Source organism: Procambarus clarkii, chromosome 6 (genome assembly GCF_040958095.1).
Source record: "Procambarus clarkii isolate CNS0578487 chromosome 6, FALCON_Pclarkii_2.0, whole genome shotgun sequence".
NCBI classification, from domain to species: Eukaryota; Metazoa; Arthropoda; class Malacostraca; order Decapoda; family Cambaridae; genus Procambarus; species Procambarus clarkii.
The window spans coordinates 53,077,276-53,103,447 of record NC_091155.1 but is presented as its reverse complement, the minus strand read 5'-3'; the positions used below and the strand labels follow the sequence as shown (position 1 = coordinate 53,103,447).

The window sequence follows — 26,172 nt, the reverse complement described above, 5'->3', positions numbered from 1 at the left end:
CGGAATGAGTAACCACGCTTACATTTTCAAATGTTATAAGAACTGAAAAGCAGACTTGTTATAAGAACTGAAAAACAGACTTAACCCAGAGCTCATCCGGACTGTTTACATTGGATAATGCAGGTCTTAAGAGAGAGAGAGAGAGAGAGAGAGAGAGTGTTGAACTCGGGATAATGAACAAGACAATTTAATAATAGTAACAAGATTGTGTTTTCCATATTATCGTATATATGCTTATGATGATACTAAGGCTTAGAACAGAACATCCGGTCTGAGAAGGGGGCAGTGATGGTTCGGCCATGGAGGGGGTGGTAGGGGTATGGGTTTGCGAGGGTGGACTGGGGGAGGGTACGGCCGGCACATTCATTCAGGTTTTAGTAAACGCTAACCTCCGGACTTTGACTGAGTTTACTAAGTGAAGTGACGTGTGGTGGACTTTAGAGAGGGAGAGACAGAGAGACAGAGAGAGAGACAGAGAGACAGAGAGACAGAGCGAGAGTGAGAGACAGAGAGACAGAGCGAGAGAGAGAGAGAGAGAGAGAGAGAGAGAGAGAGAGAGAGAGAGAGAGAGAGACAGAGAGACAGAGAGAGAGAGACAGAGAGACAGAGAGACAGAGAGACAGAGAGAGAGAGGCAGAGAGACAGAGAGACAGAGAGAGTCACGGACCGTAGCGAAACGCATTGGTAATGGATGCCCCAACCACTTCCGCCGTGTCTGAGGAGATATAACCAAGCTACTTGGAAAAGTCTTTCAGTCAGCCTCTAACCAGTGACCCGTACGCACACCCCTCCGCGGACATTGAAAAACGCTTAAGGGTAATGGTACACAGTCCTCCTGCTGGAGTCTACTCTCTCATCCTCTCACACTTAGCACTTCCTGTAGGGGGAGTTAATGTTTTGTCTAACCGCATAATGACCCACTGCAGTCTCACAACAAGGGTGGCTTCACTCTTTCATGACCCGAACACACAGAAAAAGCATCCCAAAAACCCCGAGGACTAGAGCAACGCGTCTCACTTACCTCCGACACACGCCAAAACTTCCGGGAAATCACCCCCAAAAACCCTTGAGGACTAGAGCGACGCGCGCCACCTGCCAGGTGCCACTCGCGTGTCTTTTCCATGCATTTCTTACAGCCCCAACAACACGGCTTCCCTCTTTCATGACCAGAACACACAGAAAAGCTCCCCAAAACCATGAGGACTGGAGCAATGCGCCACACTTAAGGGCTTCCTGTAGGGGAGTTAAATGGTTTGTCTAACCTCATAATGACCCAGAGCAGTCTCACGACGAGGAGGAGAAGCTCCCACTCACCCTTCCCTCCCTCCATCCATCCCATACCCCTCCCCCAGCCCAAACAACATAACAGACTATGTTGGGACTCCTCGCATCTACACGCAATCTCACGATCATCAAAATTATTATCCGCACACAGGATTAAGTCTACGCAAAACACACATACATATTCATTTACTCCTTCCTCATATTCCACTCTTTTCCTTGTATTTTCTTACCCGGAAATTCACCCCAAACCCTTTGTGACTAGAGCGACGCGCTGCGACTAGAGCGACGCGATACACCTGCTCACCCACCACTCAAGACCGCGTCCGACACGCGCCAAACTTCCGGGAAAAATCCGCCAAAAACCTTATGTGACTAGAGCGAAGTGCGGTGACTAGAGCGACGCGGCACACCTGCCCAGATGGCACTCATGAGTACCACCTGGGCAGGTGGCGCGCGTCGCTCTAGTCACATATTACACTACTACTGAAATATAAGAAAAACAGTTAACAAATGAAATGAAAATATGAAAAAATAAAAAAATAAACTATACTCACGAAATGAGCAGTATGGTAAGCAACACCGCTCATTCCAACGCAATTCACACAAAATAATTAAATCAAAGTGAAAAAAATCAAAATCAATGAAAATTCAATTTATCAATGCAATCAAAAGCATTGAAATGGAATTTTAACATATTTAGTATAGCATGAGTGTTGTTTTTACATGCAACAGATGGCGCTGTTTTTCAAGACGAGCAAAGTTTTACCTGTCACAGGTGTAGCATCTATACTTATACTTACGAAATGAACGGTATGGTAAACAACACAGCTCAATTCCAACACAATGTCACACAAAACAATTCAATAAAAAATAAAATAAATAGAAATCTATGAAAATAAAATTTATCAATGCAATTGGAAACAGTGAAATGAAATACGTCACATATTTGGTATAACGTGCATGTTGCTATTATATGCAACAGATTTTGCTGGTTTTCAAAAAACGCATGTTTTACCTGTCACAGGGATGGTATCAATATAGTTGGTATATAAAAAGATGCGCCTGTTCGAATGCAACGTTGTGTCAAAATTTCAAAGCAATCGGTGAAGAATTTTCGGAGATTGCTGTGTGTGTGTACGAGTGTGTAAATCACGAAAAATAAACACGTGATTAAAAATGTAACAGTGTCAGACCACGGAGGAAAATTGAAACAGGAATTTCCTTAAGTACTTTCGTATATTAATATATCTTCAGAAGGAGTGATTTTACAGGTCAAGCATTGGACATTATATAGGTAGGAGAGAGAGTGGTGGAGTGAGGTGAGGTACAATGACAAATGAATCGGAATTAGGTGGACACAAATATGAGCCGCATAAGATCTGCAGAAGGCCTATTGGCCCCATACCATGCAGCTCCTATTCATACCCACCAATAGGCCCACACATGGATAATAATAGCATAAGATGGTAAATATTTACAATGAATTAGTGAGACATATGTGCACCAATGATCCTACTCAAATCGCCCTTTAATTGATTTATCAAAAATGGATCTAAGTTATATAAACCACTGCTAATTTTCAAATTACTTTCTTTTGAAATCTGTATCAACGCAGATTCAATTATGTTCCTGTTATAAGTGTTTTTACAATTCGTTACTGAAGAAGCCATCTCCCAATCAATTTGGTGAATATCTTCTGACAGATGAACAAACAAAGCATTAGACAATTGGCAATGTCTTACAGAGTATTTATGTTGCGAAATTCTACATTTCAAATCTTTAGATGTTTGCCCAACATAGCACTTATTACAGGCTTTATGAGGTATTTTATAAATGACACAATTATCACTACGAGGGCTGTTCCTAACTAATAGCTTACCAACAGTATTTTCGTAGCTAAACAATACATGTATATCAAAAATTGTCAAGGCCTTGACAATATTCTCAAACCCAGAGAAATATAGTAAACATAACACATTCTTTGGGCGAATTTTTTCACTGCATATATTATTATAATATATACGACGTACTTCGCTACGGCAAATTCCAAAAAACTCATTGGGTAACTAAGCTTGAGACCAATCGAATCAATATTCTTAAACTCTTCATCTAAGAATTCTGGACTCACAACTCGAAGAGCTCTTAAATACATTGAAGAAAAAATTGATTTTTTCACATTGTATCTATGCCCTGAAAAATAATGAACATAAGATAAATTATTCGTTGGTTTTCTGTAGGACACTAAACTTTAATGAAAAATCTTCCCTATGAATAAGTACATCTAGGAATGGCAAACATTTATCAATTTCAGTCTCCATAGTAAACTTTATAGAGGTGACTTGATCATTAAGATTGGCTACAAATTCGTCTGTGTTTACATCTGAAGGCCATATACACAAAATATCATCAACATATCTAAACCATGGAATGATTCCAGGGGTAATTTTTGAAACAAATTTCTTTTCAAAGAATTCCATGTACAAGTGTGAAAGCAATGGCGATAAAGGATTCCCCATTGGCATTCCAAAAAACTGTAAATAATACTCATTATTAAAGGTAAATTTACATTCTTTAATACAAAACTTAACAACTTAACAGGCTTGTTTGCATTTGTGTTCCTCACGTGTGCCCCAAAGGATGAGGTGATTTGATAAAATGCTATGCCCAAGATTACCATCCGAGTGCCGGCAGGGAAGTGGTTCAAATAGCTTCGGCTATCACTTCCTTTTTTCCGGTCGTGATGGTCAAGCAGATTAAGGTGTCCTGTAGATACCAGTTGTGTTTCTCCTGGGAGTATGGGTTTGAGTCACTTCTGGGGTGTGAGTTTTCAGTCGCATATAGTCCTGGGGACCATTCAGGCTTGTTTGCTCATTATATATTATATATATATATATATATATATATATATATATATATATATATATATATATATATATATATATATATATATATATATATATATATATATATATATATATATATATATATATCTATATATATATATATATATATATATATATATATATATATATATATATATATATATATATATATGTCGTACCTAGTAGCCAGAACGCACTTCTCAGCCTACTATGCAAGGCCCGATTTGCCTAATAAGCCAAGTTTTCATGAATTAATTGTTTTTCGACTACCTAACTTACCTAACCTAACCTAACCTAACTTTTTTGGCTATCTAACCTAACTTAACCTATAAAGATAGGTTAGGTTAGGTTAGGTAGGGTTGGTTAGGTTCGGTCATATATCTACGTTAATTTTAACTCCAATAAAAAAAATTGACCTCATTCATAATGAAATGGATAGCTTTATCATTTCATAAGAAAAAAATTAGAGAAAATATATTAATTCATGAAAACTTGGCTTATTAGGCAAATCGGGCCTTGCATAGTAGGCTGAGAAGTGCATTCTGGCTACTAGGTACGACATATATATATATATATATATATATATATATATATATATATATATACACACACACACACACACACATATATGTATATCGTTATTTTTCACACAATGAAAAAATACATGATGTGCGTTCAGTTACACATAATGAACACCATCTGTGACATCAATACAACCTGCTAGCATAAAATCTAAGTGAGAAATAATGAAAGTAAGTGGACAAAGTTAATCCCATGCAACACCTCGCCTCATTATTCCAATGCAACCCCTCACCTGATTATTCCCATGCAACACCTCGCCTCATTATTCCCATGCAAAACCTCGCCTCATTATTCCTAATAAAATAATGCAACTTCTTTGGGCCATAAGAGGTAATGACTTTTAACTTGAATTTTTATGCTCCCTGGATGCTAAGTAACACTGTCAAAAGAAAAAACAATTTCGGATTTTTTTTGTGTTATGTGCAAGGGAATGTCAGCTATTAACAAGTGCTCAGTCCAAGGGATGTACACCATTTATACTTTGGCCTTATTATCATAAAACAGACAATCCTCCCACAACTTCTAAGGTTTAAATCCCACCTCTTTCTCTCAGATCTCCCACGCGCCAATGGTGGACTAGTATATTATGTTTTTTCGGATGGAACGAGAGAGAGAGAGAGAGAGAGAGAGAGAGAGAGAGAGAGAGAGAGAGAGAGAGAGAGAGAGAGAGAGAGAGAGAGAGAGATTCAGAGATAGTTACAAAGAGAGAGAGAGAGACAGAGACATATAGTGACAGACAGATACATACATCCAAAATTAGATGTACAGAGACGCTGGGTCAACCTGGGCAAAGAGACAGGAAAATAAACAAAAAAAACAACACAGACAACAACACAGACTGGGAGAAGGAGAGGGAAGGAGAAAGGGGGAAGACAGGTTGTTGAGAGTGGGAGGGGAAGACTTGTGTGTGTGAAATATGAGAGATGGGTGATTGGGAGAGAGGGTAGAGAAGAGGAAGCAAGAAAGGTGGAGAGGATTTATCACAGACACATCACAGTCTCACCGACTTGGCCTACTTGTTTGAAATTACACAGGTGTCAGTAAGATCATAACCATCGATCGTGGAACTAAAAATGGAGACGGGTGCTCTCAACAGATGGCGTTGACATCGTCACAAGGGGAGAAATGAGAAGGGGGGGGGAGGGAAAGAGATGTGATAGGTTGGAGACTAGGATAGAGGGGGAGTGGGAAAGGAAGTATAGAGACCCGAGACCCAGGCATAGCCTGATAGCCCCCCCCCCCCCTCTCCAGTGTGGTATCTGGCTTTGCCTTGATCCACAGTGAGCCACAATCAGTCCACAGTTCAATTACCTATGGTGATCACATTGTAGGCAACTATGCGTAAAACCTCATACACTAATATTATGTTTACCAAGTATATTTTGACATATACAATAATATACATTAGTTATTGATGACTATATCCATCAATCATCTGCAATGAAGATGTAGACATTGAAAGTACTCACAAATATTACATGAAATTACTTAATACCTAATATTTTGCTTAATACTTAAAACTTCATCCTTATCCTCCTATGATAGTGTTACAGCCACAATGGGTCGCAACTGGGTTCTTTGCTGGTGGAACTAAAGTACTGGTATCCAGCCCCAAGTTAGTAGTGGCTTTCAAGAAGTAAGCTCGGTAATGCAAATAAAACACAATGGGGGAGGTGCATCGAATATGACACTTCATCAATTATCAATATATTCACATATAATCACTTTCCCACCACCTCATATATAATCCTAAATGAAGTATTACTACACCTAATATGTACACAAGTGTTTCTCTCATAGGACACTAAGCATTTCTCGATGCTCAATCGATGCAGTCTTGTCAGCTACCGTGTTTCCTCAACACACAGTACTATCCTCAACCAGTCCTGGGAAACACCAACGAGTCTACCCTGGCCACGGGCCAGCCAAAACACAGTCTCACTAGGTGCTCTTCGTGCACGCCCACAATCACTCTCCAGCCTGGAGCTGGCAGAGAACATGAGCCTCGCGCTGCTGGGCATCTTCGCGAACAACTACAAGGGTAGCGAACCCCTGGCAGGAGCTTCTTGCAACTCGCTGGTTACACTACTCCGTAGCACCTTACTGTCAGTCGTCGCTTCCGCTAGCCAGTCCCGGGTACGCCGAATTCTGTCACTGCCACGTCACAAGCACACAGTAGAACACTACACAGTTCTTCTCCGGCGGCGGCTCACTGCTTCCGTAAAGCAGAATGGAGTCGAGAGATATTGGCTGCCCTGGGTAGACTGACTGTCCTCGTACCACAGCAGCCCTACGTTGACTCTGTGGATACAGACACGTCATCAGTACACTGGTCAGTACATGGGACACTAGGAAACATCACTTACGTACTCTGGCATAGACATACAACTCCTCCTATAAAAGATGGCGCTGATTTTCTAGGCACCACCTCACCAGAGGTCAGCACCAGCTACCTCTCGAGCTGACTAGGACAGGAATCTAGCGCCTCTTGCTGGTATAATCCTTTCACCACTAGATGGCGTCGTCGAAGTTGTGGGGGTTTCGGGAGCGGACTCACTGATGGCGTTGACGTCGCTGCTCCGTGCTCCGACGATGGAATTGGGTTCGTAACAAACAGTTTTTAGTCGACACAAGAACCAAGATCCATACCTGAGGTTTGATTGATCAGGATTCCCAGAGGACTTTTATAATGAAACAATTAGCGGAAGATCCTGAGCTGAAACCTGTAGATCAGGTTACATTAAACATATCAGGATTCTTAACAAATACAGGACCCCAGACATACCAAGCAGTTAAACCTCTTGTTCCTCTGAATAGGTACACCAGACTATTTCAAGCTATCGTGTTGGAGAAAATTACTTGTGACATGTATTTACATGGTCTTGGAGCCTTGATCCAATTCCTTAAATAAAAGACGTCATCTAGCATATCCAAAGATAAATTCCAATCACATGTTAGATATAGGTATCCTAGTGGGAGCGGATTATTGTCATAATTGCATCACTGGACAACAAACCACACTGGGGATGAACTTGCTCAAATCCGCTGGAGGCGAATCACTGACTGGGCTAGTGTTGCATCTTAAGAAGTCATCTCTTGTGGAGCAAGAACATTCATATACAATAATAGTTATGCGAATAAGCCAAGAATAGTCACCACTAGAAATCAGTCATATAATTGATAATGGTCTCGATCTCCTAGTCCATAATTTATGGGATCTTGACACCATAGGATTTTTTCTAAAACAACGAAGTTCAGACGACACACGTACATACCAGCAATACCTGGTCACAGTGCAATACAAGGATAGTCAATAAGGTTTCCGAGGAAAATTAACCACAAAACCCTAGCAACCAATTATAATTTTGCCTATAACCAGTTTAATGCACAAATTACTAAACCGAGGAAAAACCTGCCCCCTTGAAACTGTACTATGAAATAAAATACAACAACTTGTTAACAGTTTCATCGAAGTCGCAAACGACACCAACACCAGAGAAGGGTATTATTTGCCAGATCATGCTGTGTCTAAATAATTATTACTATCATATTAAGGATAGTGTTTAACTGTTGTTTCGAACGAAATTAACAGGCAACAAGTCTCAATAATGGTTTGCAAACAGGTCCAAGTTTAACCAAGAAGTTGTAAAAGGTATTGCTAAAGGTCAAGATAGACCAATATGTCTATACAGTAGACATTAACAAAGATTTCCTCAGAGAGTGCTTACAGGAAGAAGACCAAAGTTTTACTATATTCCTATGGATGAAGAACCTTCAAGATGAGAAGAGTTGTATAGTGACATCATTTTTTATGTCCTCTTCAGAGCTACATCATATTCATTCCTATTACAAGTAGCATTAGACACATATTTGAAAAACTCAAACTGTCCCTATAAAACTGAAATTAGCTAGTATCTATAATAAGATAATATCCAGGGGGACTGTTAACAGGAAAATTAAACTTTTATAATTCTATCTGGCTGTCAATTGGGAACTTAAAGGAGCTAATATGGGCCTGCAATAGTGATATGTTAAACAATCAAATACTGAAAGATTTTTCTAATTATTGCATATCTGAAAATTTGAAGGTACTGGAAGTTGTACGGAATATCAGCAATTAGTATCTCTGAAATCAGTGGGTGGTGAGGACTCTGAACACGTCCCAGCATCACCACCTAGGGACCCGCAGATTCCAGCATGACACATCTGTCCACAACGGACAGCAGCGCAAGCAAAAATTACGTTTGCACTATCAAACTGAATGTAAATAAGTTTAGCAAATTGTTACGGACCCGAGTCCAGCGTCCGAACACAGAACAGTGACGACCGCGCCATCTGTGGGTCAGCTCCCGAAACCCCCTCCAAATGGACGACGCCATCTAGTGAGGACAGGATATACCGGCCACAGGGGCTGGTTTCCGGTCCTGATCAGCTCATAACATAGCCGCTGCTGACCTCTGGTGAGGTGTCGCTTAGACAGCAACGCCATCTATGGAGTGGATAGGTGGGCGTTTGTGTCTAAGCCGGTGAGTGAGGTGCCCTAGAGTGCCATCAGTACTAATGACGTGTCTGATTACAGAGTCGACCTGGGACTGCTGAATCGGACGGTGGACCAGTCTACCCAAGGCAGCCGTAGAACCTCCACGCATTTGCTGCTGAAGCTGTGAGTCACCCCCCGGATGAACACTGTTGTGTTAGCCTCCCTGTGAGGTGGCAGAACCAGGGATTGTCGTACCCAGGGCTGACTGGTGGAGAAGACTAGCCACTGGGGTGTTGTGGTGAGGAGAGTGATCTGTGAAATCACACGAGGCTCCTGCCTAGGGCTCGCAACCCTAGTATCGGTCGTGGAGTGGCCTAACCAGCGGAACTGATTGGAACCTGCCAGCTACAGGCTGGATTTGTGGTTGAAGGCCTCCACGACGGTGGCCTAACCAGCGGAACTGATTGGAACCTGCCAGCTACAGGCTGGATTTGTGGTTGAAGGCCTCCACGACGGTGCCCCCAGTGGAACTGTGATTTGGCTGGCCTGTAGCTAGGGTAGACTCGAGAGAATCGAAGGATTCATCGTGAGGCCACAAGAGGACCAAGGGCTAAGCATCGTTGAGCACCGTGGAACACTTCGCGTCTTCAGAGGAAGACCATATTGTATATTATAGTGTTTATACGCCCCCCCCCCCATGTGATAATTTATATATTTATTTATTGGTGATGGTAATTATATATTTAAGTTTAGTGCCTTTGTCTCCCTTCCCCTTTAATTTGCTTGCGTTACGGAACGCACCCCTTGAAAGCCACTACTAGCTTGGGGCTGAATACCCAAACTCTACTAACATCAGAGAAAGAACCCAGTTTGTGTTGCGACCCAAGAGGGCCGTAACACAAATCTTAAATGCGTGTCTGTCCCATATCGTGGACTCCGAGCCATAAATCTCACCCGAGGAAGATGTGGAAAATATTCAGTGAGAGTATTATTGATGGATTGTTTAAGGTTCCCAGTGTGTGACCATCCCCTAAGCATTACCCCTAACAATGTCCACTAGTAATAGTTAACCTCAGAGTCGCTGTCACGTAACGTCACGACACTAAACTTTATAATATATATTAAATTCTAACGGGAGGGAGGGATGCTGGAGGGAAAGAGGCTGGAGGGAGGGAGGAAGGGAGGCTGAAGGGAGGGAGGGAGGCTGAAGGGAGGGAGGGAGGGCATTACCTGCCCGAGACTCACCATAATATTCACATGAAACTCCTCCTGACTCCGTTATATAGCTACTTTTAACTGACGCGAGTTCGCCTGGACATTCTTACCAACACAAGATCGACGAATACTTTATCAAGGAATACAAAAGTTGCAGAATGATTGCAAATAATATCGAACTGTGACGAGAATAGTGAAAAATAAATAGACTCTTCATTTGGGAACTGTCGGTGATGCCATACTTCGTCTCAGTCACCCACAAAATATCAAGCACCGCTCCAAGTCAAGCCAAAGGAATCTGCAAGTTGCATCCACATATTCGGGGCTTCCAGACTCTGACTACAATTATCAGGGCAGTTTTTATTTGTTATATACTTCATACTTTGTACCATTTCGATAGGATGTTAAACCACTAACTATTTAACCACAAACAGGAGCCTGAACTATAACGCAAAATTAAAACTCACTCTCTCTCTCTCTCTCTCTCTCTCTCTCTCTCTCTCTCTCTCTCTCTCTCTCTCTCTCTCTCTCTCTCTCTCTCTCTCTCTCTCTCTCTCTCTCTCTCTCTCTCTCTCTCTCTCTCTCTCTCTCTCTCTCTCTCTCTCTCTCTCTCTCTCTCTCTCTCTCTCTCTCGCTCTCTCTCTCTCTTTCGCTCTCTCTCTCTCTCTCGCTCTCTCTCTCTCTCTCTCTCTCTCTCTCTCTCTCTCTCTCTCTCTCTCTCTCTCTCTCTCTCTCTCTCTCTCTCTCTCTCTCTCTCTCTCTCTCTCTCTCTCTCTCTTTCGCTCTCTCTCTCTCTCTCGCTCTCTCTCTCTCTCTCTCTCTCTCTCTCTCTCTCTCTCTCTCTCTCTCTCTCTCTCTCTCTCTCTCTCTCTCTCTCTCTCTCTCTCTCTCTCTCTCTCTCGCTCTCTCTCGCTCTCTCTCGCTCTCTCTCGCTCTCTCTCGCTCTCTCTCGCTCTCTCTCGCTCTCTCTCGCTCTCTCTCGCTCTCTCTCGCTCTCTCTCGCTCTCTCTCTCTCTCAGTTACACTCAGTGTGTGAGCCCTTCGGTACTGTTCAATCACAGAGCCTATTATCTCCTTGTCTACGCTCCTGTTTGGTTGACAAGCTAAGATTACATAGTAACCTTAACCTAATATCTTTTTTTCAATGACAAAAAACTTGTTAATGCATCACAAATGCTCTTTATCAGTCTATCAACAAATTTACTCTTCATCACCTTGCGTTTATTAGTGTTAATGAATGTATGTAAATGTGAGTGATGCTGAGGACTAAGTGCTACTCTTGCTGTCTTATGTGTGGGAACTTGTAACTGTTGGTTGCAACATACCACTAACTCAGTAGATGAGGATTCAGCCTTGTTCCCAGTTCCTATGTAGTATGTAATTCTTTTTATTGTTATTATATTTTAATCTGGTATCAGTTGGAGGTTACTTTATGGGTTTGTTAATAAAATACCCATGAAAACAAACTAAATTTGAAGTGTCTGCATACTGAAGCATTCCTGTACGTTAATGCACAGTAAAATCAGAGATGTGGAAAGTTCTCATCTATTACTGCATGAATGTTTTTCTACAGTCAGTATGTTAAACGGAAAATTCCTATATAAAGAACAGAAAAACCATCCATTCATTTCATACATTACATAAGATACTTGTAACATTAATTGTGTGGGTATTGTGTGTAATGATATTATAAATATTTCAGCAGTGACATGCTTTTTGATAGCAAGTCGTGTGTAAACATGGATGATAAATGGAAGAGGTATGCTGAGGTGTTTAGCCAAGTGTGTCCAGGGAAAAAGATGGCAGACGGAGTGTTTCTCCAGCTGAGCGAGGCTCTACCTGCTCCTCGAGTGATCAAGACGCACCTGCCTCTCTCCCTCCTGTCTCCTCATCTCCTTCACACAGCTAAGGTCACTTTACTCCGCAACAACTTTATTAAGCTAATTGAATATTAATTTGAAATCTTGCACTTATTCCTTCCTCAAATGTGAATGCATTACGCATATTAACACTAAATTTTAAGTTGCCTAAACGTCATGTATGTCACTTCCTTAATACATGCAAGCAAAAAAACTATATAAATAATAAAACAAAAACAAAAAACAATAATAGGAGGGAACTATCAGGGGGGGGGGGGAAGCGCCAAGCCATTACGACTATATAGCACTTGAAAGGGATCAGGATAAGGATTTGGGATGGACGGGGGAAAGGAATGGTGCCCAACACTTGGACAGTCTAGGGATTGAACACCGACCTGCATGAAGCGAGACCACTTAATGTAGAGTCAGTGGTTGAGGCGTAGACACACTCACGTGTCCAGTCCCCCGTCAACACTCATGTGCCCAGTCCCCCGTCAACACTCACGTGTCCAGTCCCCCGTCAACACTCATGTGCCCAGTCCCCCGTCAACACTCACGTGTCCAGCCCCCCATCAACACTCACGTGTCCAGTCCCCCAGTCAATACTCGTGTCCAGACCCCGTCAACAGTCACATGTCCAGCCTGCCGTCAACACACACGTGTCCAGCCTACATCGACACTCACGTGTCCAGCCTCCTGTCAATACTCACGTGTCCAGTCTCCCATCAACACTCACGTGTCCAGTCCCCCGTAAAAATTCACGTTGCCAGTCCCCCGTCATCACTCATGTTTCCTGTCCCCCGTCAATACTCACGTGTCCTGTCACCCGTCATCACTCACGTCTCCATTCCCCCGTCAACAGTCAGGTGTCCAGTCCCCATCAAAAGTCACGTGTCCAGTCCGCCGTCAATTCTTTTTTAACCTGTTAAGAACATGTTCTTGGCATGTTCTTCACAGGTTCATCACCTTCTCTTACATTCTCTTACCCTCTTACCTTCTCTGAGGGAGCCTGTAGAGGGTGTCGCCTGTTGAGGGTGTCCCCTGTTGAGGGTGTAGCCAGTTGAGGGTGTCGCCTGTTGAGGGTGTAGCCAGTTGAGGGTGTCGCCTGTTGAGGGTGTCGCCTGTTGAGGGTGTAGCCAGTTGAGGGTGTCGCCTGTTGAGGGTGTAGCCAGTTGAGGGTGTCGCCTGTTGAGGGTGTCGCCTGTTGAGGGTGTAGCCAGTTGAGGGTGTCGCCTGTTGAGGGTGTAGCCAGTTGAGGGTGTAGCAGGTTGAGGGTGTAGCCAGTTGAGGGTGTAGCTGGTTGAGGGTGTATCAGTTTGAGGGTGTAGCAGGTTGAGGGTGTAGCAGGTTGAGGGTGTAGCAGGTTGAGGGTATAGCAGGTTGAGAGTGTAGCAAGGTGAGGGTGTAGCCAGTTGAGGGTGTAGCTGGTTGAGGGTGTATTAGTTTGAGGGTGTAGCAGGTTGAGGGTGTAGCAGGTTGAGGGTGTAGCAGGTTGAGGGTGTAGCAGGTTGAGGGTGTAGCAAGGTGAGGGTGTAGCCGGTTGAGGGTGTAGCTGGTTGAGGGTGTAGCAAGGTGAGGGTGTAGCCGGTTGAGGGTGTAGCTGGTTGAGGGTGCATCAGTTTCAGGGTGTAGCAGGCTAAGGGTGTCGCCTGTTGAGGGTGTAGCCAGTTGAGGGTGTCGCCTGTTGAGGGTGTAGCCAGTTGAGGGTGTCGCCTGTTGAGGGTGTAGCAAGGTGAGGGTGTAGCAAGGTGAGGGTGTAGCAGGTAGAGGGTGTATCAGTTTGAGGGTGTAGCAGGTTGAGGGTGTAGCCGGGTGAGGATGTAGAGGGGTGTGTGTAGACGAGTAGACCCATAAAGATTAAGAAGCTTGGTGATGCAGTCAAACGGACAGTGTTTCCATACAATGTAATAATTTGGTTTATTAATATATCTAAATAATATATGTACATTTGTTCCAACTTATATTACAAGACTGCAAGGAAAATAGTTATTACATACTTTAAAATGATTATTTTTTGCTATAAATTGCTTATGTTGGGATTTAAAGTAAAATAAATATGTACATAAAAATGGCAGCCGAGCAATACGGACAAGTTAGCGGCAGGTCAAACAGTCCCTCCTCAGTCTTTCTCCTGCCCTGGCACGACACTAACACACCCTTCTATGTTTGGTAAGAACTGAACACCACCACTACCACCCCACCACCAACACCCCACCACCAACACCCACCTCTCACCACCATACCACCAACACCCCCTCTCAACACCACACCACCAACACCACCCTCTCACCACCATACCACCAACACCCCACCACCAACACCCCCCACCTCTCACCACCATACCACCAACACCCCCTCTCAACACCACACCACCAACACCACCCTCTCAACACTACACCACCCAACACCCCCTCTCAATACCACACCACCCAACATGCTCTCTCAAACCCCCACCACCAACACCTCCCTCTCAACACCACACCACCCAACACCCTCTCTCAACACCACACCACCCAACACCCCCACTCAACACCACACCACCCAACATGCTCTCTCAACCCCCCACCACCAACACCTCCCTCTCAACACCACACCACCCAACACCCCATCTCAACACCACACCACCCAACACCCTCTCTCGACACCAAACCACCCAACACCTCCCTCTCAACACTTCACAACCCAACACCTTCCTTTCAACACCACACCACCAACACCTCCCTCTCAACCTCACACCACCCAACACCCCCTCTCAACATCACACCGCCAACACCGCCCTCTCAACCCTACACCACCCAACACCCCATCTCAACACCACACCACCAACACCTCCCTCTCAACACCACACCACCCAACACCCCCTCTCAACACCAAACCACTCAACACCTCCTCTCAGCACCACACAACCCAACACCCCCCACTCAACACCACACCACCCAACACCCCCTCGCAACACCAAACCACCCAACACTTCCATCTCACCACCCCACCACCAACACCGCCCTCTCAACCCCACACCACCCAACACCCCCCTCTCAACACCACACTACCCAACACCCCCTCTCAACACCACACCACTCAACACCCCCTCTCAGCACCACACCACCCAACACCCCCACTCAACACCACACCACCAACACCTCCCCCTCAACACCACACCACCCAACACCTCCCTCTCAACACCACACCACCCAACACCTCCCTCTCAACACCACACCACCCAACACTTCCCTCTCAACACCCCACCACAAACACCCCTTCTCAGCACCCAACCACCAACACCACATCAACCAACACCCCCTCTCAACACCACACTACAAACACCGCCCTCTCAACCCCACACCACCAAACACTCCATCTCAACACCACACCACCAACACCTCCCTTTCAACACTACACCACCAACACTTCACTCTCAACACAACACCACCAACACCTCCCTCTCAACACTACACCACCCAACACCCCCTCTCAACATCACACCACCAACACCCCCCTCTCAAACCACACCACCCAACACCTCCCCTCTCAAGGACAAACCACCTAACACCTCCTCTCAACACCATACCACCCAACACCTTCCTCTCAACACCCCACCTTCAACCTCCCCTCCCAACCCCACACAACCCAACACCCCCTCTCAACACCACTCAACCCAACACTCCCCCCCTCTCAACACCACACCACCCAACACCCCTTCTGAACACCACACCACCAACACCTCCCTCTCAACACCACACCACCCAACACCTCCCTCGCAACACCAATCACCAAACACCCCCTCTCAACACCACACCACCTAACACCCCCTCTCAACACTCCACCACCCAACACCTCCCTCTCAACACCACACCAACTAACACCTCCCTCTCAACACCACACCACTATCACCGCCCTCTCAACTCCACACCACCCAACACCCTCTCTCAACACCACACCACCCAACACTTCCCTCTCAACACCCCTCCACCTACACCGCCCTCTCAACACCACACCACCCAACATCTCCCTCTCAACACTCTACCACCCAACACCTCCCCCTCAAAACCACACCACCCAACAACTCCCTTTCAACACCACCCCACTAACACCTCCCTCTCAACACCATACCACCAACACCGCCCTCTCAACACCATACCACCAAACACCTCCCTCTCAACACCACATCACCGACACCCCCTCTCCACCCCACACCACCCAACACCTCCCTCTCAACACCCCACCACCAACACCGCCCTCTCAACACCACACCACCAACACCTCCCTCTCAACACCCCACCACCAACACCGCCCTCTCAACACCCCACCACCAACACCTTCTCTACCCCAAAACACCCAACACCCTCCTCACAACACTACACCACCAACACCGCCCTCTCAACGCCATACCACCCAACACCCCCTCTCAACACCACTCCACCCAACACTCCCCCCCTCTCAACACCACACCACCCAACACCCCCTCTCAACACCAAACCACCCAACACCCCCCCCTCTCAGCACCACACCACCCAACACCCCCCCACTCAACACCACAGCACCCAACCCCCCCCTCTCAACACCACACCACCCAACACCCCCTCTCAACACCAAACCACCCAACACCCCCCCACTCTCAGCACCACACCACCCAACACCCCCCCACTCAACACCACACCACCCAACCCCCCCTCTCAACACCACACCACCCAACACCCCCTCTCAACACCAAACCACCCAACACCCCCCCACTCTCAGCACCACACCACCCAACACCCCCCCACTCAACACCACACCACCCAACCCCCCCTCTCAACACCACACCACGCAACACCTCCCTCTCAACACCACATCACCGACACCCCCTCTCCACCCCACACCACCAAACACCTCCTTCTCTACCCCAAAACACCCAACACCCCCCTCACAACACCACACCACCAACACCTCCCTCTCAACGAAACACCACCCAACACCCCACCACCAACACCGCCCTCTCAGCCCCACACCTCCCAACACCCCTCTCAACACCACACCACAAACACCCCCCCCTCAAAACCACACCACCCAACACCGCCCTCTCAACACCACACCAACCAACACCTCCCTCTCAACACCACATCACCGACACCCCCTCTCCACCCCACACCACCAAACACCTCCTTCTCTACCCCAAAACACCCAACACCCCCCTCACAACACCACACCACCAACACCTCCCTCTCAACGAAACACCACCCAACACCCCCTCTCAACACCACTCCACCCAACACTCCCCCCCTCTCAACACCACACCGCCCAACACCCCCTCTCAACCCCACCCCACCTATCACCCCATCTAAACACATCACCACCCAACACCTCCCTCTCAACACCACACCACCCAAAACCCCCTTCTTAATACCACATCACCCAACACCCCCTCTCAACACCACACCACTTAACACCCCTCTCAACATCACACCACCCAACACCTCCCTCTCAACACCACACCAACCAACACCTCCTTCTCTACACCCCACCACCAACACCGCCCTCTCAACACCCCACCTTCAACCTCCCCTCCCAACCCCACACCAACCAACACCCCCCCTCACAACACAACACCACCAACACCTCCCTCTCAACTCCAAACCAACCAACACCCCCTCTCAACACCACTCCACCCAACACTCCCCCCCTCTCATCACCACACCACCCAACACACCTTCTCAACACCACACCACCTAACACCCCCTCTCAACATCACACCACCCAACATCTCACTCTCAACATTCCACCACCCAACACCTCCCTCTCAACACCACACCAACCAACACCTCCCTCTCAACACCACACCACTATCACCGCCCTCTCAACTCCACACAACCCAACACCCTCTCTCAACACCACACCACCTGTGGGAACCGACCTGTGAGATTTATATTTATTTAATTTATATGAATTTATATTTACGTTAATTTATGTACTTCGATAGCAATTTGTATAATGATAAGTGGACTGTATTTCTGCAATAATCTCATAATCTCACAAATCGATCCTCTACACATTAGGGGGGGGTTATTAAATTAATATATATGCAGCCAATCAAACTACAGAATTAACTACATACATTGAAGAGGTTCCTTATCTTATAGTACAGCAGGTTAGTCCACCAGGTATAACTAGGGTGTAGACACCAAATTATCCTCTTTGAGGTAGCTTCCATCACCCAGTAACTGGTGCACAAAGTCTTCCTCGTCTTGACCTGTCAAAAGGGCGCTAGCTGTGAAGCCAGGTTCTATATATGACAAGTTATATAAGAGAAAACACTATACATGGAACAATAAAGACCTGGCTTAATTACCTTTAGTTTGAGGCTCCCACGTGCTCTAACCTGATCACCCTATATAATGACATTAATGGCCATAAATGAAAATAAATGGGTTTCGGAAAGAACACTTAACTTGAATTTGTTGACAGCGTGTTGAAAATGGTACACCTTTGGCTTCCATAACACTACGTCCAAGTAAAAATAACAGGAGCCGTATTTGCTCCCGTGTGCCTCTGGTCTAGTATAAACAATGGCTGCCCTCCTTCCTCCCTGATGCCTGGCTTACATTGTCCAGATTTCAGAAAGTGATAGAAGGGTCACATTTACTCTACTTTAATATTGATAATTAAGTTAATTTATATAAGATGTTTTTATGATGGTAAAGTCCAAAGACTAATGTATTTAAGAATAATTCCCACCATAATAGGTGGAGAATATAATAGTATGTGATGATGATATCCCGTTTTCTATAGACGGTAATTCCACTACAAGTTACGTTTTCTATGGGTTACTTGTTTATACAATACAGCTATTATCTGTATGATATATTAAATGGTGTCGGATTTTCCGACATAATTCCCCAGGGGCTGCTCACGGGTCGAAGTCCTAATTAGAACAGACGAACACCGATACTCCTCCTTCGAATTATTAGATTAATTTGATGTTAGTAGTTAGTAATCACACATTTGTGCGTCTGTTCGTACAGGACGGATGTCCCGTACTAGAGTTGTAGGGGTTAGAAGTCTAATGCGATTTCATTTCCCTGTCAACTCTTGAAAGGCTAATATTCAAGCCTTATTACATATTATTTAACCCAGAAGACTGAATGTGATCAAGTACTACAGTCAAGTATGATTCAGGGACTGCAGTGAGATCAATGACATTAGATATAACTTGAAGATTCTTCAGGTAACTGGTCACTGATATATAAACACTGAGGCCCATGGAATACATCTTGATTAAATAATATATGTATCAAATCAGTCATCAGATTTATTGGGGTTTAATTTAGTTAATTGATTCAGAAGATTGAATAGCTCATCATTAAAGTAAAGTATGGTTCTGGGACTGCAGTGGGTTCAGTGACATTGGTCGCAGTGACTTGTAGCTGTTTTAGGCTACTGTTCACTGATTTGCCACTGAGGCCTCATGAACTCATCTTCAGCTTCAAATGATGATACTAACATCAACCTCTGTTGGTATAGTCAGCTGTAATCTCCTTAGTATAATGCTACTGGAGAAATATAATCAGCTGACAAATTTAGATTTCTATTGGTATTGTTTATCTGCAGGCATAGGTCTCCTCAGGCTTGATACTGGGCCTGAGAGTAATTTACCTCCTGCAGAGTTTAACATGGTTATGCCCTGATATTTAGTAGGGCCACCGATGAATTGATGGTAGTAATCTGTCCCCACAAGGACAGCCATTTGGCATTTGATTTGCTCAAATTTACCTGCAGCTGCTTGATAATAGCTTTCCAGGTCAGCATAATCAACTGTTGATTGTTGTGACAAATCTTCACATTTCTTGATCTGTCTTGTTAAGTGGCCTTTAAGACCTGCAAGGGTTCTTTTCATTCTCCCTGCATTATCCATACTGGCTAGTTGGTAAAGCCTTGTGGGACTTGTACTTGGGCTGCTCATAATACTGAACAAGCTCTAATGGTAGCCTAGGGTAAATTCTGCACTCACTAGGCAATAATCCTACCTCTACTAGAGGTTAGCACTTAAAATTAATACACATTATATATATACAATCATACACACTAATGATTTGAGTGATAAACCAGTGTCACTGGAAGTACCTTTAGGTTAGCTCCTCAATATCACCCTAGGATGGTAGAGACACTAATTAATCACTCAAAGGTGTAATGATCATAAGTAAATTATTATATATACAACTCAACTCGAGTTGATAAAAATTACACCCAAAATAGGGTCTGGACCATTCATTAATGGTGTTAGGTTGTTCAATATAGTACAACTGACTATGGTAATAATGGGACTAGGATGAACGATAATAGTTCAACTAGTCAATTTTAATATCCTACCCTTGTGGGTTGGCAATTAGTAAATATTATACTGTGATCACTAGTGCAGTATATATTAAATAATTCTCTATTTTGGAGAAATAATATACACAATTATTGATAATAGCCTCTTAATTAGCCTCTATGAAACTTCTAATATTATCTAGAAGTATTAAATATTATTAGTGACCTCGCGAAATAAAGTCCACAAAATTCGTAGATAATCTCTCGCGAAATGTAACACCACGAAATCCGTGAACAATATCGCGAAGACACAGTCACTAATTTGGCTGGCTTCTATATTAGCGCTGTCATTTCACGAAATAACACGCCACCAAATATCTGTGGGTGTGCATGAAACTGCTGACGAAGCTGAACTCAGTTGAGGGGGGCTCGTGAGCTCCCACGAGGCGCTGTCTTTGACTGGCTGGCCTTTGTTTAAATAACACTGCACTAGTATATTTAATGAATCCACTGGTTAACTGGTTCATCCGGTACTAAGATGACCAAATGTGGGTTCAAAGGATCAAATAATCCGTCATCCGGTTCGAAGATGACCAAATAATGTGGGAACCGACCTGTGAGATTTATATTTATTTAATTTATATGAATTTGTATTTACGTTAATTTATGTACTTCGATAGCAATTTGTATAATGATAAGTGGACTGTATTTCTGCAATAATCTCATAATCTCACAAATCGATCCTCTACACATTAGGGGGGTTATTAAATTAATATATATGCAGCCAATCAAACTACAGAATTAACTACATACATTGAAGAGGTTCCTTATCTTATAGTACAGCAGGTTAGTCCACCAGGTATAACAAGGGTGTAGACACCAAATTATCCTCTTTGAGGTAGCTTCCATCACCCAGTAACTGGTGCACAAAGTCTTCCTCGTCTTGACCTGTCAAAAGGGCGCTAGCTGTGAAGCCAGGTTCTATATATGACAAGTTATATCAGAGAAAACACTATACATGGAACAATAAAGACCTGGCTTAATTACCTTTAGTTTGAGGCTCCCACGTGCTCTAACCGGGTCACCCTATATAATGACATTAATGGCCATAAATGAAAATAAATGGGTTTCGGAAAGAACACTTAACTTGAATTTGTTGACAGCGTGTTGAAAATGGTACACCTTTGGCTTCCATAACACTACGTCCAAGTAAAAATAACAGGAGCCGTATTTGCTCCCGTGTGCCTCTGGTCTAGTATAAACAATGGCTGCCCTCCTTCCTCCCTGACGCCTGGCTTACATTGTCCAGATTTCAGAAAGTGATAGAAGGGTCACATTTACTCTACTTTAATATTGATAATTAAGTTAATTTATATAAGATGTTTTTATGATGGTAAAGTCCAAAGACTAATGTATTTAAGAATAATTCCCACCATAATAGGTGGAGAATATAATAGTATGTGGTGATGATATCCCGTTTTCTATAGACGGTAATTCCACTACAAGTTACGTTTTCTATGGGTTACTTGTTTATACAATACAGCTATTATCTGTATGATATATTAAATGGTGTCGGATTTTCCGACACCACCCAACACTTCCCTCTCAACACCACTCCACCAACACCGCCCTCTCAACAACTCACCAACCTACACCCCTTCTCAGCACCCCACCACCAACACCTCCCTCTCAACACCACACCACCCAACACCTTCCTCTCAACACCACACCACCCAGCACCTCCCTCTCAACAACACACCACCCAACACCCCCTCTCAACACCACACTACCCAACACCCCCCCCCCCTCTCAGCACCACACCACCCAACACCTCCCTCTCAACACTACACCACCGACACCCCCTCTCCACCCCACACCACCCAACACCTCCCTCTCAACACTACACCACCCAACACCTCCCTCTCAACACCACACCACCAACACCGCCCTCTCAACACCACACCACCAACACTTCCCTCTAAACACCCCACCACCAACACCTCCTTCTCTACCCCAAAACACCCAACACCCCCCTCACAACACTACACCACCAACACCTCCCTCTCAACGCCACACCACCCAACACCCCCTCTCAACACCACTCCACCCAACACTCCCCCCCTCTCAACACCACACCGCCCAACACCCCTATCAACCCCACCCCACCTATCACCCCATCTCAACACATCACCACCCAACACCTCCCTCGCAACACCACACCACCCAACACCCCCCTCTCAACACCACACCATACAAAACCCCCTTCTTAATACCACATCACCCAACACCCCCTCTCAACACCACACCACCTAACACCCCTCTCAACACCACACCACCCAACATCTCCCTCTCAACACTCCACCACCCAAAACCTCCCTCTCAACACCACACCAACCAACACCTCCCTCTCAACATCACACCACCAACACCCCCCTCTCAACACCACACCAACCAACCCCCCTCTCAACACCACACCACTCAACACCCCCTCTCAGTACCACACCACCCAACACCCCCCCACACAACACCACACCACCCAACACTTCCCTCTCAACACCCCACCACCAACACCTCCCCCTCAACACCACAGCACCCAACACCCCCTCTCAACACCACACCAGCTAACACCCCTCTCAACACTCCACCACCCAACACCTCCCTCTCAACACCACACCACTATCACCGCCTTCTCAACTCCACACCACCCAACACCCTCTCTCAACACCACACCACCCAACACTTCCATCTCAGCACCCCACCACCAACACCGCCCTCTCAACCCCACACCACCCAACACCTCCTCTCAACACCATACCACCAACACCACCCTCTCAACACTACACCACCCAACACCTCCCTCTCAACACCACACCACCCAACACCTCCCTCTCAACAACACACCACCCAACACCCCCTCTCAACGCCACACCACCCAACACCCCCTCTCAACACCACACTACCCAACACCCCCCCCTCTCAGCACCACACCACCCAACACCCCCCACTCAACCCCACACCACCCAACACCTCCTCTCAACACCATACCACCAACACCGCCCTCTCAGCCCCACACCACCCAACACTTCCTCTCAACACCACACCACAAACACCTCCCCCTCAAAACCACACCACCCAACACCTCCCTCTCAACACCACACCACTAACACCGCCATCTCAACACCACACCACCCAACACCTCCCTCCCAACACCACACCACCGACACCCCCTCTCCACCCCACACCACCCAACACCTCCCTCTCAACACCACACCACCCAACACCTCCCTCTCAACACCACACCACCAACACCGCCCTCTCAACACCACACCACCAACACTTCCCTCTAAACACCCCACCACCAACACCTCCTTCTCTACCCCAAAACACCCAACACCCCCCTCTCAACACCACACCACCAACACCTCCCTCTCAACGCCACACCAACCAACACCTCCCTCTCAACATCACACCACCAACACCCCCCTCTCAACACCACACCAACCAACCCCCCTCTCAACACCACACCACTCAACACCCCCTCTCAGTACCACACCACCCAACACCCCCCCACACAACACCACACCACCAACACCGCCCTCTCAACACCACACCACCAACACTTCCCTCTAAACACCCCACCATCAACACCTCCTTCTCTACCCCAAAACACCCAACACCCCCCTCTCAACACCACACCACCAACACCTCCCTCTCAAAGCCACACCAACCAACACCTCCCTCTCAACATCACACCACCAACACCCCCCTCTCAACACCACACCAACCAACCCCCCTCTCAACACCACACCACTCAACACCCCCTCTCAGTACCACACCACCCAACACCCCCCCACACAACACCACACCACCCAACACTTCCCTCTCAACACCCCACCACCAACACCTCCCCCTCAACACCACAGCACCCAACACCCCCTCTCAACACCACACCAGCTAACACCCCTCTCAACACTCCACCACCCAACACCTCCCTCTCAACACCACACCACTATCACCGCCTTCTCAACTCCACACCACCCAACACCCTCTCTCAACACCACACCACCCAACACTTCCATCTCAGCACCCCACCACCAACACCGCCCTCTCAACCCCACACCACCCAACACCTCCTCTCAACACCATACCACCAACACCACCCTCTCAACACTACACCACCCAACACCTCCCTCTCAACACCACACCACCCAACACCTCCCTCTCAACAACACACCACCCAACACCCCCTCTCAACGCCACACCACCCAACACCCCCTCTCAACACCACACTGCCCAACACCCCCCCCCCTCTCAGCACCACACCACCCAACACCCCCCACTCAACCCCACACCACCCAACACCTCCTCTCAACACCATACCACCAACACCGCCCTCTCAGCCCCACACCACCCAACACTTCCTCTCAACACCACACCACAAACACCTCCCCCTCAAAACCACACCACCCAACACCTCCCTCTCAACACCACACCACTAACACCGCCATCTCAACACCACACCACCCAACACCTCCCTCCCAACACCACACCACCGACACCCCCTCTCCACCCCACACCACCCAACACCTCCCTCTCAACACCACACCACCCAACACCTCCCTCTCAACACCACACCACCAACACCGCCCTCTCAACACCACACCACCAACACTTCCCTCTAAACACCCCACCACCAACACCTCCTTCTCTACCCCAAAACACCCAACACCCCCCTCTCAACACCACACCACCAACACCTCCCTCTTAACGCCACACCACCCAACACCCCCTCTCAACACCACTCCACCCAAAACCCCCTCCCCTCTCAACACCACACCGCCCAACACCCTCTCTCAACTACACCCCACCTATCACCCCATCTCAACACATCACCACCCAACACCTCCCTCGCAACACCACACCACCCAACACCCCCCCTCTCAACACCACACCACCCAAAACCCCCTTTTTAATACCACATCACCCAAGACCCCCCTCTCAACACCACATCACCTAACACTTCCTCTCACCACCACACCACCAACACCTTCCACTCAACACCACACCACCCAACACCTCCCTCTCAACCTCACACCACCCAACATCTCCCTCTCAACATTCCACCACCCAACATCTCCCTCTCAACACCACACCAACCAACACCTCCCTCTCAACACCACACCACCAACACCCTCAATCTCAACACCACACCAACAAACTCCCCCCCTATCAACACCACACCACTCAACTCCCTTTCTCAGCACCACACCACCCAACACCCCCCACTCAACACCACACCACCCAACACCCCCTCTCAACACCACACCAGCCAACACTTCCCTCTCAACACCCCACCACCAACACCGCCCTCTCAACCCCACACCACCCAACACCTCCTCTCAACACCACACCACCAACACCTCCCTCTCAACACCACACCACTATCACTGCCCTCTCAAATCCACACCACACAACACCCCCTCTCAACACCACACCACCAACACTTCCCTCTAAACACCCCACCACCAACACCTCCTTCTCTATCCCAAAACACCCAACACCCCCTCACAACACTACACCACCA

At 46.4% G+C, this 26,172-nt stretch overlaps 1 protein-coding gene across 1 annotated transcript in view; it reads left to right on the top strand.

The window, feature by feature from the left end:
* Nucleotides 1-26,172, top strand: part of LOC123754184 (sulfotransferase 1A1) — a 157,867-nt gene that overhangs the window by 112,093 nt on the left and 19,602 nt on the right. Inside the window, exon 4 of the mRNA XM_069312041.1 lies at nt 12,146-12,353. Within this exon, the coding sequence (XP_069168142.1) occupies nt 12,146-12,353 (208 nt within the window). The remainder of the gene's footprint in view (nt 1-12,145; nt 12,354-26,172) is intronic.